Genomic DNA, 16611 nt, shown 5'->3' with positions numbered 1-16611 from the left:
GGCAATGCCTGCAGAAATAACAGAAGCCAGAAGGGAACTTATAAGTACTTCTGTAACATGCATAGGTCTGCACTCATTTCCATAAATTATTTGCATGGTGCACTCAGACTGCAGAATTCTTTTAAAACTTCGGTGTGGATTTTTGACTGTTTTTAAAAAAGCGTTCTTTACAATTATCTATGAGGCTGAGATGATTTCTCTGTTAATTATCCAGGAATTTTGCACTCTTCCCCCTCACAATTCATTTCTGAAGATGCCACCTTAATTGTTTTGGGCAGTTATACCAAACCTTTAGAGTCTTCAAAGCACTTCCCATACAATCCTTATACTTAGTTTTAATTGATTTTATGATGTATGTTCTATCCATATTGCTCACTGCTTAGATTGAAGCTACAGTATTCAACTGCACAGTATGTATGAAGAAGATAAGAAGAACCTGCTGGATGAGGCCAGAGAGCCATTTAGTTCAGCATCCTGTTCTCACAGTGGCCAACCAGATGCCTGTGGGAAACCGGCAAGCACAAGAGCCCTCTCCCCTCCTGTGGTTCCCAGTAACTGGTATTCAGAAGTGTTACTATGAAGTAAATTAGTATTATTACCCCCATAGTGCAGATAGGAAACTGAGACCAAGGTCATACATCTTCCCCCAAAGAATCCTGGGAACTGTAGTTTGCTAAGGGTACTGGGAATTGTAGTTTTGTGAGGGTGATCTAGGGTTCCCAGGGTTCTTTGGGAGTTCCCAGGGTTCTTTGGGAGAAGCCACGTGCTTTCTTTTTATTTTTATTAGCTTTTAACATATCATTTTCAACAGTCATTTAACATAATTTCATCTTATACAATTTTTAGACTTCCATCAATCACATCTGAAACTTTTCCCAGTCTTTTTCACTTAATTTGCATTTCTTAATTTCACTATTACTTTTAATTATCTTAACTAACAACTCTCTTCATAACCTTCCTTGCAATAGTTCTGTGAGGGGTGATCTACAGTACCCAGGCCTATTTGGCGGAAGCCACATGCTTTCGATATATTGTATGGGTGTTACACAATGTTAGCTTGCCTAAGGTCTCTTAGTATGAGTTAGTTCAGGGCAGAGGCAGATTTCTTATTTTTTTAAAAGGGAAAACCTGGTTTTGCAGCTCAATCTTTTAGCCACTACACAACATCATCACTGCACTGAAAATGCCACTGCATGGCACTCACTTGGTCCATTGTCCTCACAGCTCTGAAAGTGTCCTGCCTTCCCTGAGGGGGATACCCTTTCCATCCTCCTTCTCCTACTCAGGTGATACGCTCTCCGGCGGTGGCCAGGCCAGAAGGAACGACAGAAAGAGACACACACCATAAAGAGACGCTGGCAAGCGCTGACTTGGTGATCTGAAAGTACAGAAATGGGGGGTGGAGGTGGGAGGACAACATGGGCCCCTGGTTCCTTGACTAGGGTTTGTTTTGCAAAAATTACTCCACTGCCACAGGAAGGTAAACGGCGTTTCCGTGCGCTGCTCTGGTTTGCCAGAAGCAGCTTAGTCATGCTGGCCACATGACCCGGAAGCTGTACGCCGGCTCCCTTGGCCAATAAAGTGAGATGAGCACCGCAACCCCAGATTCGGTCACAACTGGACCTAATGGTCAGGGGTCCCTTTACCTTTACCTTTAAGGGGATGCAGACCCAGCAGGGTATGGGCAAAGTGTCATTAAGTCACGTTGAAGGTGATTATGGGGTTCATAATCTGGTTGCTTTCCTACAAGACTTCTTTTAGCATCATGCCTAGGTTGGAGAGTGCCTGCTTTTGGAGCTGACCTGCCTGCCTTCTTGAGGAAGGGGTAAAGAGCTGTGTAGGGCAGCAATGAACTCTTACTCTAAATTCAGAAATGTCTGAAAGGGGTCAGTACACAGTCCCCTAGAGCAGTGTTTCCCAACCTTGGGCCTCTAGCTGTTTTCGAACTACAATTCCCATCATCCCTGACCACTGGTCTTGCTAGCTGAGGATTATGGGAGTTGTAGTCCAAAAATAGCTGGAGGCCCAAGGTTGGGAAATGCTGCCCTAGAGAACACAGGCCACATCCATACCATACATTTAGCACCCTTAAGGAATCCTGGGAACTGCAGTTGTTTAAGGGTGCTGGGAATTGTAGCCCCGTGAGGGTTAAACTACAGGCCCCCGATTCTTTGGGGGAAGCCAGTTGCTTCACAGAATCATACAGTTGTAGAGTTGGAAGGCTCCCTGACGATCATCTAATCTAACTCCCTCCAATGCAGGAATAGGCAGCTGTCCCATACGGGGAACGAACCTACAACCTTGGTGTTATCCGCAGCATGCTCTAACCAACTGAGCTATCCAGGCTGACAATGTGCTTGAAACGTTTGATGAGGATGTGACTCTGGGAGGAGGAGAAAAGTGCTAGCCTTCATTCTTTGTATCGCACACCATTCCTGTCCCAAGACAACAGGTTGAGGAATGGGAAAGCAGAGGATGCCAGAACTCAAGGCCATTGCTTGGAACACACAAACAGCAACCAGAAAATTGTAAGCAAGAGACATGGTCCAGCTCACAGGCACAACAACTATCTGTTCAACCCAGGCAGCACTGCCACTTACTACTAAAAGATTAGCATTGCGTTTTTTGTGACTCTTGTTTTGCATAGTGCTTCCCATCATTTATTGTACTTTCTTTCACAACAGCTTTAAGAGAGAGAAGCTTTTGATACTGGTCATTAATATTAAAAGCCTGAGAACTGTATTTTGTTACGGGCTGTATTTTTGTTAGTTCCCAGGATTCTCTGGGGGGGAGGCCATGACTGTCCAAAGCTATAAGAATGCTTTGAATTTATTGTGTGGATGGAAACAGACGGATCTGAATGAAAACAAGGTCCTGACCATGGTTTGTAACCTTGGTATAAACTCTGTGATAGAAGAGTTTCTCTCTTCTACATGCACACATGGTCCCCATTCTGCCCTCTCCCACTGCAAGGAAAGAGGGATGTGAATAAGAACTAGGAATTAAGAAAGTGTGTAAGAACCCAAACACAAATAGCAAGCCTAACATGGCATGCAAAATGTGCTGGGTTTTATGTATTTTCATGTATGGTTGTTCAGAATCACTTTATGACAAGGGTACGGGTTTCCAGCGAATGCCATTGCTGCTGCCACAACCCAAATGCCACCACTGAATACAATGCTAAGATGTATCAAGTTCAGGAACGCTCCTATCCCCATGGAGCATAAATCCAACATAGAAGACAACCTGTGGAATTGGGAATAGCGCACAGAAAGGCCCTCTATATATACCAAGAAAGATCATTGGTCCATCTAGCTGACTGCCAAAATCCAGCCATCAACCCACATTGATTGGAAGTGGCTCTCCAAGGTTTCAAGAACTGGAGATTCCCAACCCTATCTGGAGGTGTCAGGAATCGAACCTGGAACTTTCTGCATGCAACGTACATTCACGGCTACAGACCTTCCCCCCCTCCCCCCTCCTGTGTCTGCCACTGGAGACAGCTGCCTCCCTCCGCCCAATTCTAGGGCCACCTCTGCTCATCTGACCCAGGTTCTATTTGCACTGGGAAGGAAGCTGCCGAGAATGAGTCAAGAAGGCGCATTTGGGATGAATCTGCACTGGTTAGAGCAAGTGAAATAGAGATGCGCTGCAGCAGATCTTTCAGAGTTTGGGTACAGGACCATTTAGGCAGTTAGCAACAAGATACACAGGCGAGACGAGCCAAGAGATCCTTTGCTTATCCACTGCTTCCACCTTGGGTCATTCTTCTTACAGCAAGTTCAGAGGTCAAACAGTAATTAGCAATTGGTTCACCTGAAGGAACATGCCTCCTTCATCCCTTCTCACACCCCCACACCCCCTCTCACTGCAACACAATCTCCCCTCCACACCCATATTTCTTTCAATCTAATATTACACACTAGATTGCTCACATGATTCTGCCTTTAAGAATTGCTCCTCTCACAAATAGTTGGGGTCTGTGTCTTGGGGGAGGGAGGGGAGCTGCTCTGGACTGGGACCCTGGCATGGAGCACAGGGGGACTTAACTCTTTGTCCCTGCTGCAGTTTTCCAGGGAATCCTTCCCATAATGATTTGCCTGCTGAGAAACCTCCCTGAGCATCTTCCGTGGAGACCTTGTGTGTCACTGCAGAGGACACTGAAATCCAGTGCACATTCCACACTCCACTGATGTTTAAGGAGCAAGGAACCGGCCAGGCAACTGTACTCTGGCTCTGCCATTGTCCTGGGTGAATTAGCCATGCTCAGTTAGGGAGGGCTGAATTTGATCATTTCTCTTTCTCTAACTTTCTCCTTTTCCCAACATTAAATTCAATTTGCCACATTTATGCATCAGTTTGCAGTTCCTCATGAATATTCACCAGCACCTTCGCACACATTTCTCCTAACACACACATTTTTCTACGCACTTTGGCGTAATGCGCACATTTTTGCAAGCAATTTTCTTTAAGGTGCACAAATGCATTAGGTTTTTTTCATTAATATATGTAATTTGATGCATACTTTCCCCTCCCAATATGTGCATTTTTGCACATTGGAGAACTGCATCGCAAAATTCAGAGAAGTGTGAATTTCAAATGATGATGGTGTTTTTTTCTATTTGCACATTGTTTCACGAACAATGCATTAGGTAAGTTCACATGAAAAGATGAACCGAAGCAAATTTCTTTCCACAATTCCTAGCTAGGATTTACCCAAGACACTCCCTAGGTAACAAACTGTAGGGAAAGAGAGGTGGTAGAAGCAAGCTCCTTTCCTGGGAAATTTGTCTTGTCTTTCATTACTGATCTCCTTATTGAGGAACTTCAATAAGCTTATGACAAAACTCCAAACATAGTTTGAAAACCCTAATACAATCTGAATTTCCTTCAATTGATTTAGATGTGAGGACACTGCAATTCAGCCCATGTGTTCCTTCCAAGCTGGAATGCCTGTCAAAGATGTTTGTGTTCGTATTTCCAGATTCCATCTAAGTCAGGCTTACTCAGGTACATCCTGAAACACTAAATTCTAGGTTGCTGTTTGCAAGGCTCCTGCAGTGTGATTTCTCACTTCATTGCTTGGCCCGTGAACATCTTGTGTCTCTTCTTCTTCAAGGGATTTGGATTACTCACCGCTTTCGGTTGCAAGCGACATGTTGGAATGTTTCACTGCAGGGTCGTCGTATCCTTCTATATCAATTTCCCTCTGAATGTCAGCTTCATAGTCCTGGCACGGGAGGAGGGGGAAGAAAAAGGAATAATCATTTAAATACTCTATAAAGCAGCTATTAAGTGTTCTAGATCACAAACCTCTGTGTTAGCCTAACAGGGGTAACCTGACATTCTTTGCACAAAGTTCAAGGCACTAGTCCTCATTTTTAAGCTTCGTTCACAACATTCTTATAAAAGTGCAGTCTTTGTTTTTGTTTTTCCCCACCTGTGTCTGAGCTGTCATTCCCTTTGGGCTTCCGTTCACTCTTTCTGTGTACTTCTTGTTCTCTTCCTAACGCTCAGCCTGGAGGTAACATCCCCTGGTTGGCTGGATCTGCTGGAAATCCGAAAGGAAGATGAACAAGTTAGGAAGTTTAGGATCATGAACTGATAGATGTGGCTCTTTGTCCTAGAAGAGATAACTTAAGAGCAGATTGACTGCACTGCTTTTTTCTTGGAAGAAAACAGAAGCCACCTTTGTCTGTAGGGTACCTAGAGACTCCCATGGCAATCGCTACACGTCCTTACAGCCCCTCTGCCCGACAGCGAATATAACCAGCTGAATATAACCAACAGCAAACCATTTGAATCCTCTCTTTGGTTGCTTCAGATTTAGCCATTTCCTTTGGAATTACCATCCTTTGTTTTCTCACTTTTTATGGAGCTTCCAGAAAATATAGGTCTCAGCCCATTGCATCCCACTGTTGGCTTCTGGTGTTTACCTAGACCTGATCTGGGGATAATAAAATGTAATAGCCCCATAACTTGCCTAATGCAGAAAGGCAAAGCGCAGTAGCTCTGTTGCCTTTAATTAAACACTTCCTGTTTGCAGGTTTATTCTATTTAGAATCCAGCCTCTCTGCTCTTGCTCCCATCACGCCCGCAGAATGCTGTTTTGTGGGGACTTACACCTGGATCAGGCTGCTTCAGTTTAGCTGGCTGAGCCAGAATCATAGAAACATAGAGTTGGAAGGGACTCTGAGGATCATCTAGTCCAACCCCCTGCAATGCGGGAATATGTAGCTGTCCCTTATGGAGACCTGAGATGGAGGGGCAAGTTATGCCAGTGTGTGGAGTTTATCTGTCCTGAATCTACCACCAATCAGCTTAAACGAATAACCTCAAGCTGCTTATATTAGAATATATTTCTATTTTAATGTTTTAACATTGTTTTACTGTATATTTTTTATTATGGGAATTTATTTTAATATTTGTGTAGCTTGTTTTGAAACCAAACAATATATATATAAAAACCTTGCATGATCGGAGGAAGAGAAAAAAAATATTCATATTCTTCTTATCAAGCATCATTTTATAATCTTCCATGGTGTCCCATTCAGTCATCTAAAAAGACCCAAATGCGTCAGCCTTTTCCCATAGAACATGTGATAATCAGGCCCTGATCATATTTGTTACACTTTTCTGCACCTTTTTCCAGTTCTATGATATCCTTTTTTTAGATGATTTGTTCAGAACTGTATACGGCATTTCAAGTGCAGCTGCATGACAGATTTATATGAAGACATATTAATCTCAACAATGCTAGCAGGTTAATTTTCAGTCCCTTTAATCTCTAGCATGGGATTTGCCGCACACCCCCCCATCACCGTACACTGAGTTGAAATACATTTTCTGAAGCACTAGGAGGCGCTGTTCAGCAAAAGTTGTTGAGTCGGGGGGCTGCCAGCGCCTAGCATACTAAAGGAATTGTCTCTGCTTAGTCACCTAGCCAGAGAGTGCAAAAAGCCATTGCAAGAAACCAGTCTTTTCTTGATTCTGCTCCCCCTTTGTGGTCCAATTTCCAAAGGGGTAAAAGCAGGGGCTGTTCTGGGCCAAACTCATCTTCAGCATCTCAGCAAAGTCACTGCCTAGTAGAGCTAGCAGGCTGAGCTATGAACTAAGAAGTCTTTGGTTCAAAAATTGGGAAACCAATATTTTTCCAACTTTCAGTTCTGCTCTCTACATGAAAATTCAAGGGCATTTCCTTGAGCCCTTTATCTAATATACATTTTCATGTATGCAATTTTTGACTAAGATATTATTATAAATTAATCTTTAAAAAAATGATTTCCTGCCAACCCTTCACCACCCAATCAGGTTCAAGCAGTTTAAGAATACAATATTAAAAACTGTTTAAAACAGATTAGATGTATATACCTCAACCGAGGTAAAGAGTTGTGTCTGCATAATGGCAGTGCCAGAAACACTATTTTGGGTGGTGGCAGGGGGGGGGGGAATTCCACAACTTCTGGACTACCACAGAGATTGCTCTCTCCTGTGCTGCTAGCCCCAACGTTTATGAGGGCACAGCAGAAAGTTGCATTTTCATTCACTATTGGTTTGGAAAGTACAAGTTGGGTAGGTTTGCATAAAAACGCGGACGCGGATGTATTTCTCCTGATCGCTATTCAAACCTCAGGGACTTCTTATGCACACTTAAGCCCTATTCGCCCTGCTGTACCAGCCAGTCTATGAGGAAGGCAAGATAGAATTCAAAGCGGGGCTCAGCAGGGCTTAGACCCAGAACCTGGTTTCTCTTGCCAGGAGTTCAGCCCTGGAATCACACGAAGCAATTTACTGAGTGTCTCTGGGCATGTGCAAAATCCTTGGTTCCATTGAGAAACTGCAATCATATCTAAGCTTTGGCCCCACCCCTGCAAAATTGGCTTCCAGTTTAGAGGGTCCCTGTGGCTTCCACATCAACTTGAGCAACCACAGCTCTCATTTTAAGAAAAGAAGCTCTATAAGGAATGTTGCCCTGGTGATGCAAATTATCAACTTCCTCCCCCCCCCCAAAAAAAAACCCCAGATAAATGCTAATCAATATGCACAAAGTGTTCCAGTCCACAATTTGAGCTGTTATGTAATACCTAATTTGGCTCTTTTTTTAAAAAAGAGCTTTGAGGGACTGCATATTAAGTTAATGGAGTTCTATGGTACCACACCTTAGATAAACTTTATCTTTTCCCTCCTGCGCAAGCTGGGCTGAGCTCCTTATGCACCAGCTGATGGAGCTGCAAAAGCAATGCTGCAATGGACTAAGCCCCTGAGGGATGCTGCTGCTGCAGAGACCCCTTCATTGGCAAGTGTACAAAGGGAAGACGGAACAGGTGCATGTTGAGATGCTTTATAGGCACACGGCCCCATTTAAATACAAAGCATTGAGTGTGATGGCCCACAGAGTATTGCCCAGCTCTGTGAGTCAAGTAACTCTCCTGCTTGCCCACCGCTTTCTAATTTCTAGATGGGTTGATGCTCAGACTCCCTTCCACCCCTCCTTCCACTGCCAAATCCTCATACAGAAGACCACCCCACACCTCACTCCATTGGCAGGCTTTGCTTCTTCTACCTTCAGCTAAAGCCAGCATGAGCAAGCAACAGTTCCTTCCTTCAACAGTTCTCAAGCATGCCCATATGAAAGTTTTTCACCTCGTTACCCTCGGTCAGTGATGGCCAAACTTGGCCCTCCAACTGTTTAGGGACTACAATTCCCATCACCCCTGACCACTGGTCCTGTTAGCTAGGGATGGTGGGAGTTGCAGTCTCAAAACAGATGGAGAGCCAAGTTTGTCCATCACTGCCCTCAGTCATCATGCCTCCATTTCCTTCTGCAATCTGGACTAATAGATGCTAAGAGATATCGAAAGCAGGAATAGCTCAGTGTTAGAGCATGCAGAAGGGCCTGGGATCATTTCCAAATGTCTCTAGGTAGGGCTGGGAACATTCCCATCTGAAATCCTGGAGCACCAATGCCAGCCAGTCTAGATCCGTTGGGAAAATGTTAGGCTTGGTGGAGGGGGGCAGATGCAGCCTTCTCTATTTGGCCCTCTAGAGTCAACCAGTCTTTCTCAGCCTTGGGTCCTTAGACGGTGCTGGACTACAACTCCCACCATTCCTATCCAACGTGGCCAAAGGTCGGAGATGAAGGGAGTTGTAGCTCAAGAATATCTGGTGACCCAAGGTTGAGAAAAGCTGCTCTAGACTCTCCCCAGGCCACACCCACTCTTCAGTCACATGACTGGCGTGTGTCTTTGAACTCAGATAATGCATCTTGGTTGCCTGCATGGAGGACAGAGAGGGGTATGCAGAGAAACTTACATTTGTTGCTCCGCCCATGTTTGCCTCTGGCTCCACCCACCTTTGGCATGTGGCCCTTAGAAAGCTGCACAGAGAGGAAGGTGGCCCTCAGGCCGAAAATGGTTCCCCACTGCTGGTGTAGGCAATACTGAACTACATGAACCAATGGTCCAATTCATCATCCGGCAGCTTCCTATGCTGGAAACCAGCTGGAAACAATGGCAGATATCTCCAAAACATCTCTCGCCTACCTTTTATTTTTATTTTTTTTAAGAGAATCCATGACTTCAGTCAGAATACGCCTATTGCAAAGCCTAGTCACTAGACAACTATGTCTCTATGGAATGACTATTCTATGCAACAAGAGCACCAGGCAGTTCCATTTTCATCATCTGATAAAAAGGCACTATAAAGCTGGTGAAGCTAAAAGAGAAGCACAGCTTAAAAAGATCAGGCATTGGAGCATGTTCCATGCAAATGTAGGGCTAGATGTATGGGCTAAAGCTGGGGAGCTGGAGGGACTACAACTCCCATCATCGCAGACCATTGACTGAGGCTCATGGGAGCTGGAGTCCAGTATCTATTACCACATGTTCTCTATCCATGATTTTAAAGTCAGCCAGGGATGGAGAGAAATACATGGTGTTGCAGAGAAAGTGAAGAGACAAAAATCACCCAGCACCCCCAACACCCCCCCCCCAAATAGATCACAGAGTAATCCAATAGATTTGATAAGCATTAGGTTCAGGACAAGCTAAAGGAAGGATTTCTTCCCACAACACCAATGTCTTTAACTTCTGGAATGAATTTCAAAAACATTTGGAGAAGACGACCATTTGCTTAGACAGGTTTTGCAAAAGAGAATATGAATTCACAAGGGATAAGTATATCAATTATGAGAGTTGGTTTGATTACAAACTTCCCAGAGTACTTTGGCCACAATGGATATATTCTGCCTCCCTTGTTGGAAGCTGGAGCCAGGGAAGGTGCTGTTGCACTAAGGTCTTGATTTTGGGCTTCCCATAAATATCTGATTGGTCATTGTGAGAACAGGATGTTGGACTGGGTGGGTCATTGGCCTAATTCAGCAGGGCTGTTTTTATGTTCTTAATCTAGCCGGTCACTGTTCAGAGAGAGGGGGTTGGACTAACAGTCTGATCCTATATGTGTCTCCTCAGAAATAAGCCCCACTGAGTACAGTGGCACTTACTCTGAGGTAGGCATGAATCTTAAACAGACCTTTGGTCGGATCCAGCAAGGCAATTTCATTATTCTCATAGGAAAGCATCAATGGAAGAGAGATGCTAACTTCTTACAAACTCCTTGTTTGTCCAAAAGTGACATTCATAGCTCTTCAACATTGACAACCTTCCATAAAGTATCCCAACATTTCATTACAGAAGGGTTTCTCCACTGTGACCTCCACCCCCTCCTTTTGAAGACTAGAGCGTTGAAAAGGATGCTGTCGACAGCTTGCAGACCCACACCAGAAACAAGGAGCTGCACATCGCAAAGAGGAAACCAACCGACTTTTGCAAGCACACAAAGCAGGTTCCTTTCTTTGCAGGGGGGGAAAAAGCAGTAACCTGCAACTACTTTCCTAAGAAAGAGAGAGAAGCAAAGATGGGACATGCCTCAGAAGTCCAAGCAAAGACCAAATAGCTGGTGGAGAAAAATGTTGGAGGCTCCTCAAACCTCCTTGAGATTTTTTTGGGGGGGAGTATTTAGAATAATCGCCGAAGAATTGATGCTTTTGAATTATGGTGATGGAGGAGACTCTTGAGAGTCCCATGGACTGCAAGAAGATAAAACGTATCCATTCTTAAGGAAATCAGCCCTGAGTGCTCACTGGAAGGACAGATCGTGATGCTGAGGCTCCAATACTTTGGCCACCTCATGAGAACAGAAGACTCCCTGGAAAAGACCCTGATGTTGGGAAAGATGGAGGGCACAAGGAGAAGGGGACGACAGAGGACAAGATGGTTGGACAGTGTTCTCAAAGCTACAAACATGAGTCTGACCAATCTGCGGGAGGCAGTGGAAGACAGGAGTGCCTGGCGGGCTCTGGTCCATGGGGTCACGAAGAGTCGGACACGACTAAACGACTAAACAACAACAATTCAGAATAAATGCTCTGAAGAAGGTATGGGGAACTACAACTTCCATCAGTCACAGGAAGCATGGCCAACTGGGATTTTTTGTAGGCACCAAGCTTCTCAAAGGGTTCCTTGGCCCCTTCAAGAGCAGCCTCTTCTCCCTCCTCTCACATTGCCCTCCCTTCCATGTCCTGCACATCTCCACCCTCAGCCCCCTCCATAGGCTCCCTTGAAGAACCAACTTATTGTATAAGCTCCCCTACCTGTATGCTTGCAGAGAGACCTCGATGGGAAGGCAGAGAAGGTTCAAGCCAGGGGTCTTTCTGCCGCTCTGTGGAACCCCTCTCTCCTTAGTGGTTCCCTACAGCCTGCAACAGGCGGGAATGAGACGAGAGAGCTCTCCAGAGGAGCTTCAAAGTCCTGACTCATGGCTGCTGCTTTAATCTTGCCGGACCACCTGGCATCAGGGGTGTTCCTGGTGGGTCTAGATGCAACTTTTTTTCCAAAGGACCAGTAAACAACATTATCTGGAGTTACCATGAGGTGCAACCTCCCTGCTACTCATCCATGCTCTTGAACTTTGCTGGCTCGCCCCTCCCATCTCACCAGGACTGGTCTCACCAACATTAGAAAGGTCCCGTAAGTTTCGAGCGATTCCTAGCAAGGCCACCTCTTCTTCCTCAATGAGCGTTTGGTCCTCCTGGGTCACGTTGCCTTCTCAGCTTCGCATCCTCGAGATAAACATGTTTACAGATCTCAAGGGGAATTCCTCTGCTGGGGGTGGAGGGGTGGGGGAAGAAGGGGGAACCCTCACAAATAGAGTCACTGGTGTTTTCCTTTTGGATTGATGTGGTTTTTTTCATTTAAAAAAGGTTTCTCATGAGGATTCCCTCTTTTGGCTGGAGGCTGATGAGCACCGTTCACAGCTTCCAGCTGAAATGGCTGCTAGAAGATGAAAGCAAGGCAGGAACTGTATCTGTCTGGACCTTATTAACTTTGAATGAGTTCTCACGGGTGCATTTTACCTAGCTGTACTTGAAATAATCAGAAGCAGTGCTCTACTTAGAAGCACATCGAGGTTGCATGTATGTCTGATGTATGCAAGGCCTCAGCTGTCTGGCAAAGCTTCAGTTAAATGTAGAAGCACATAACTGTAACCAAAGCACAGGGCCTGGGGAAAAAGTAAAGCGCCATATATTAGAATGGTTTAATCAAGTTCTATGTAAATGGCTACAGTTCTGAATATTTTAGTGCGCTTAGGGATGCTTGACGAATTCGAGTTAACGGTGCAAACTTGATCTGCGCCTCCCAGACCAATGCAATTATCCTTCAGACATCACAGTCTCGGGTTTGAGCTTAAAAAGAACAGAAAAAAAGATTGTTTGTTTTTTCAGTCATTTTCATTCAGTGGCTACCAAAGCATTCACAACCATCAGACAGCAGTAATGCCGTAATAAAACATTACAACGAAACACCAGCAGAAAGTGTTTGAAAACCGTAAGTTTTCAGCTGTTGAAGGTGCTGAAGTACTGCGATTGGTGGCTAGAGAATGCTTGGGTGAAAAGGGGATCCTCTGATGGGTGGTAAAAGCACTCAGCTGTTGGTGCTGGCCTACTCTGAAGTGAGGCTCCTCCATTGGGTAGGTGCCACCACAAAGAAGGCCCGTCGCCATGTAGCTAGCAAGATGGACTTCTGGTGGCCATGACACAATCAACAAGTTTTCCCCACAGATCCCAGTTAATTAATTAAATGTATTTTGTGATGGAATATATATACTATTTGAATAATATTTTGTGCAAAATATTATGCAGGGTTTTTTTTAAAAAAAAAAGTTTGCAGACCAATGTGAAAATGAGATGAAAGGGATTTATGTGTGAAATCATAGAATTGTAAAGTCTGTAAAGCCCCATTGCTGAGATGACTATGTTAAAAACCATGTGAGAGCAGCAACAAAGAGGGAGAAAAGTGGGGTGACCAGATTAGGGAAGGGAGCACCTCACCCGGAGTCCACTAGCACCTGGCAGCACCTCAGCTATCATGAGCCTCCTGTGCCTTGCAAAGGATTCTGGTAAATGTTCTTGGAAGCATGGTTCATTCAAGAAGGGAGTGGTCTGTGCTGTCCTGCAGAGTTTCACACTCATCGCACCCCTGTGTCTGCACATGTTGTTGTTGTTGTTGTTGTCAAATCTGTTATCCATCCTTCACCAGCAGGTCCCTTAACAGGTTACAGTTTAAAATCCAGAACTATAAACAGTTAAAGCAGATTAAAGTAACAGGAATCATTATCTTTATTTTATTTTATTTTATTTATTTTATTTTTTATATGCTGCCCATCTGACTGAGTTGCCCCAGTAACTCTGGGTGGCTTCCAACAGATCTAAAAACTTAATAAAACATCAAACATTTAAAACTTCCCTGTACAGGAGTTCCTTGAGATGTCTTCTAAAGTTGTATAGCTCTTCATCTCCCTGACATCTGATGGAAGAGTATTCCACAAGGTGGGTGCCACTACCAAGAAGGGCCTCTGCCTGGCTCCCTGTAACTTTGCATTGAGAGATACATCAGAAGGCCCTCAGAGCTGGGCCTCAGTGTCTGGACTGAATGACGGGGATGGAGACGCTCCTTCAGGTATACAAGGCTGAAGCCACTTAGGTGAGCCCTGAAAATACACATCAAAGGCCAGAGTTAAGAGGTGTGTCTTCAGCATCTGCTGAGTTGTGAAGAAGCCAGAAGTGCCTCTGTGGGGAGGGAGTTCTTCAACTTAGGGGCTGCTGCAAACAACGCCCTCTCTACAACCCTCTGAACTTCTGAGGGAACTTCTGGAACTACCAAGAGGCCCCGTCTGCTGATCTTAATGTCTGGAGGGGTTCTGTAGGGAAGGAAGCAACCTTTCAGATATTTATTAGAAGATGAGTGGCAGGTGTAAGCAAGCTGCCTTTTAAGAAATCTTAGGGCCACACTAGATGAGACATGGGATAATCTTTGGCATCCCCCCATTCCCTGAAAAAAGAAAAGGCACCAGTGCTGTTTCATTACCCCTTCACCTCTGGGTCCTGTCAGGCCATACAGCCAGGTGAGGAGGCCAATAATTTGTCCTGTGTTGTTTTCTCAATCTGGACTGCCTTTCCTATTCTGCTATTCGCCTGGCAGTGAATAATTATATAGGTACCCATACAATACTGGCATGTTTTACCTCAGACATACAACAGTTTCGTGGTGGTGGTGGGGAGGTTTCAATAAGGAAGACAGCAAGAAAGTAAGTAAGGAATAGCCTCCCTCTCCATAGCCAGTCCTATCATTAGCTGGATTAAGGCGGCCACCTCAGGCAGCAGATGCTGGGGATGGGTTCTGCTGCTGCTGAGGTGTTGGAAAACATAGGTCTATAGGCTACATGGCCTGCCTTTTGGGCTCTGATCTAGCTTGCTGTCCTTAGGTGTGGTGCAGGATGCTTCCCCATATGCAGTGCTGAGGTAAGATTCAGCTGCCAAAACACTTGGTTTCTCTGTGTGGGATTGTGTGCGGTGGGGGGAAGGAGGTGCCATTTTGTCCTTTGCCGGAGTCCTGCCCTGTCTCTTCCTCAGTACTGAAGCCACTGTCAAATGGAGGCAGGGCTGCAACTACTGTGATCTTTAAAATCGACACACACACACACTCTCCAGAAGATCCTATTCATTGATTTGTCATATCACAGGTTGTTTGGCCTTTATTGATCTTCACTTGGAGGCAGTAGGTTTTTTTTCTAGAAAAGGAGGTGCAGGAACTCCCACCTTTTTTTTTGACGGACAACTGGGGTGGGGGTGGGGGGAGGAGCCAAAGTTGTTGATCTTTTTCTAGGGCGGCTGCATTTGCAAAGTCGCCTCTGACACGCTGCTCCACAGCCTGAAGCCTCTGGCACGCAGCGCTGGGTGTCCTGCTGCTATACAGCTACCGGTGGAGGAACTCAGTTCCAGTGAGGAATCCCAGAGCTCTGTGAACCACTGGATTAAATTATATGGATAGCCTGCTTTATAACTGCATGCACGCAGATTTGTTCCTGGTTACCCTTCTCCTGTCTCTCACCCCACCCCCTTGTAGGTTTTATGCTGTCAAATTTAGAATTGTAAGCTCTTTGAAGCAAAGACCTTTCTTTCTTTCTTTCTTTCTTTCTTTCTTTCTTTCTTTCTTTCTTTCTGTGTGCTAATGCCATATACTACTGTTTCCTACTATTGACATCACTGCATCAATCCATTGCCACAATTACTGAGGAATAATTCAGTGTAAGTAATCAGAACAATCTTAGATTTTTGTCAAAATAGAACATACCATAATGCTTCAGACATGTCTCTGAACTAGGAAACATCTTGAACACCCTTAATGACCAAATAAAATACAACGTCCATTTGGCTTGTCTCTGTCATATTTGATCAATATTCATTGAATGAGGATGAGAAATGGCATACAATAAGCACCGCCTGAAAGCAGGAGGTCTATTTGACAGTCCTTACTCCCTGGCACTGCCTAACTGGAGAGGCAAGTGGATGAAATTAGGCTCTTAGTATGCTGCTTTATACTAGGTAAGGCCATTTGTCCAAGAGGAGCCACTGCTAGCGGTTCTGTAGGATATCGTGCAGATCCTAACTGGAGATACCATGGATTGAACCTGGGATTTATTTATTTTTGCATGCAGAACGTTTGCTCCGTTACTGAGCTCCAGCTAAATTCAAAGCACACTCTCTGCCATGGAGTTACCGCTCCTGGTTTAATGCCACGTAATCACTTAATATTGCCAAACTGGCATTTGTGAATTGGGGATCCAAAATGGCCATCAGGGATATTTACTAATCTAAGTGGAGCTGAAGTCTGAGAGGAGGCCCGGCGAAAGGGTATATTCTTATCTCAAGTGAACAAAACTTCTGATCCCTTGCAAAATGAATTGAATGAGCATGTGCATGCTCCACATATCAACTACTGGAGTTTCATGCTGACACTATTTGCTGTATGCCACCTTTCATTTCTAACTAGAATGAAGGGTAGTGTCTATCTATCTATCTATCTATCTATCTATCTATCTATCTATCTATATCATCTATCTATCTATCTATCATCTATCTATCTATTCAAGACTCAAATGCATCTTACAGTTACAGGAAACACTAATCAAACAACAATTATACCCACTGAATCCCCTTGGATAAGTGAGTACATCAACTTCTAATGCAACACAGCACAGTGATATGCATTCTTT

At 44.6% G+C, this 16611-nt stretch overlaps 1 protein-coding gene across 2 annotated transcripts in view; it reads right to left on the bottom strand.

Annotated features, from left to right (window-relative positions):
• SLC4A1 (solute carrier family 4 member 1 (Diego blood group)) overlaps positions 1 to 12346 on the bottom strand; it is a 47992-nt gene extending 35646 nt beyond the window's left edge. For both annotated transcript variants that reach the window (XM_083410949.1, XM_083410950.1), the window contains exons 1-3: positions 11651 to 12346; positions 5441 to 5548; positions 5137 to 5230 (exon numbers count right to left, since the gene is read on the bottom strand). In XM_083410949.1, the coding sequence (XP_083267075.1) occupies positions 5137 to 5230; positions 5441 to 5458 (112 nt within the window). In that variant the 5' untranslated portion in view covers positions 5459 to 5548; positions 11651 to 12346. The remainder of the gene's footprint in view (positions 1 to 5136; positions 5231 to 5440; positions 5549 to 11650) is intronic.
• Between the last annotated feature and the right edge of the window lie 4265 nt (positions 12347 to 16611).

This window comes from Podarcis tiliguerta, assembly GCF_965153285.1.
Source record: "Podarcis tiliguerta genome assembly, chromosome: 13".
Taxonomy (NCBI): domain Eukaryota; kingdom Metazoa; phylum Chordata; class Lepidosauria; order Squamata; family Lacertidae; genus Podarcis; species Podarcis tiliguerta.
This window is presented reverse-complemented; position numbering and strand designations above follow the sequence as displayed.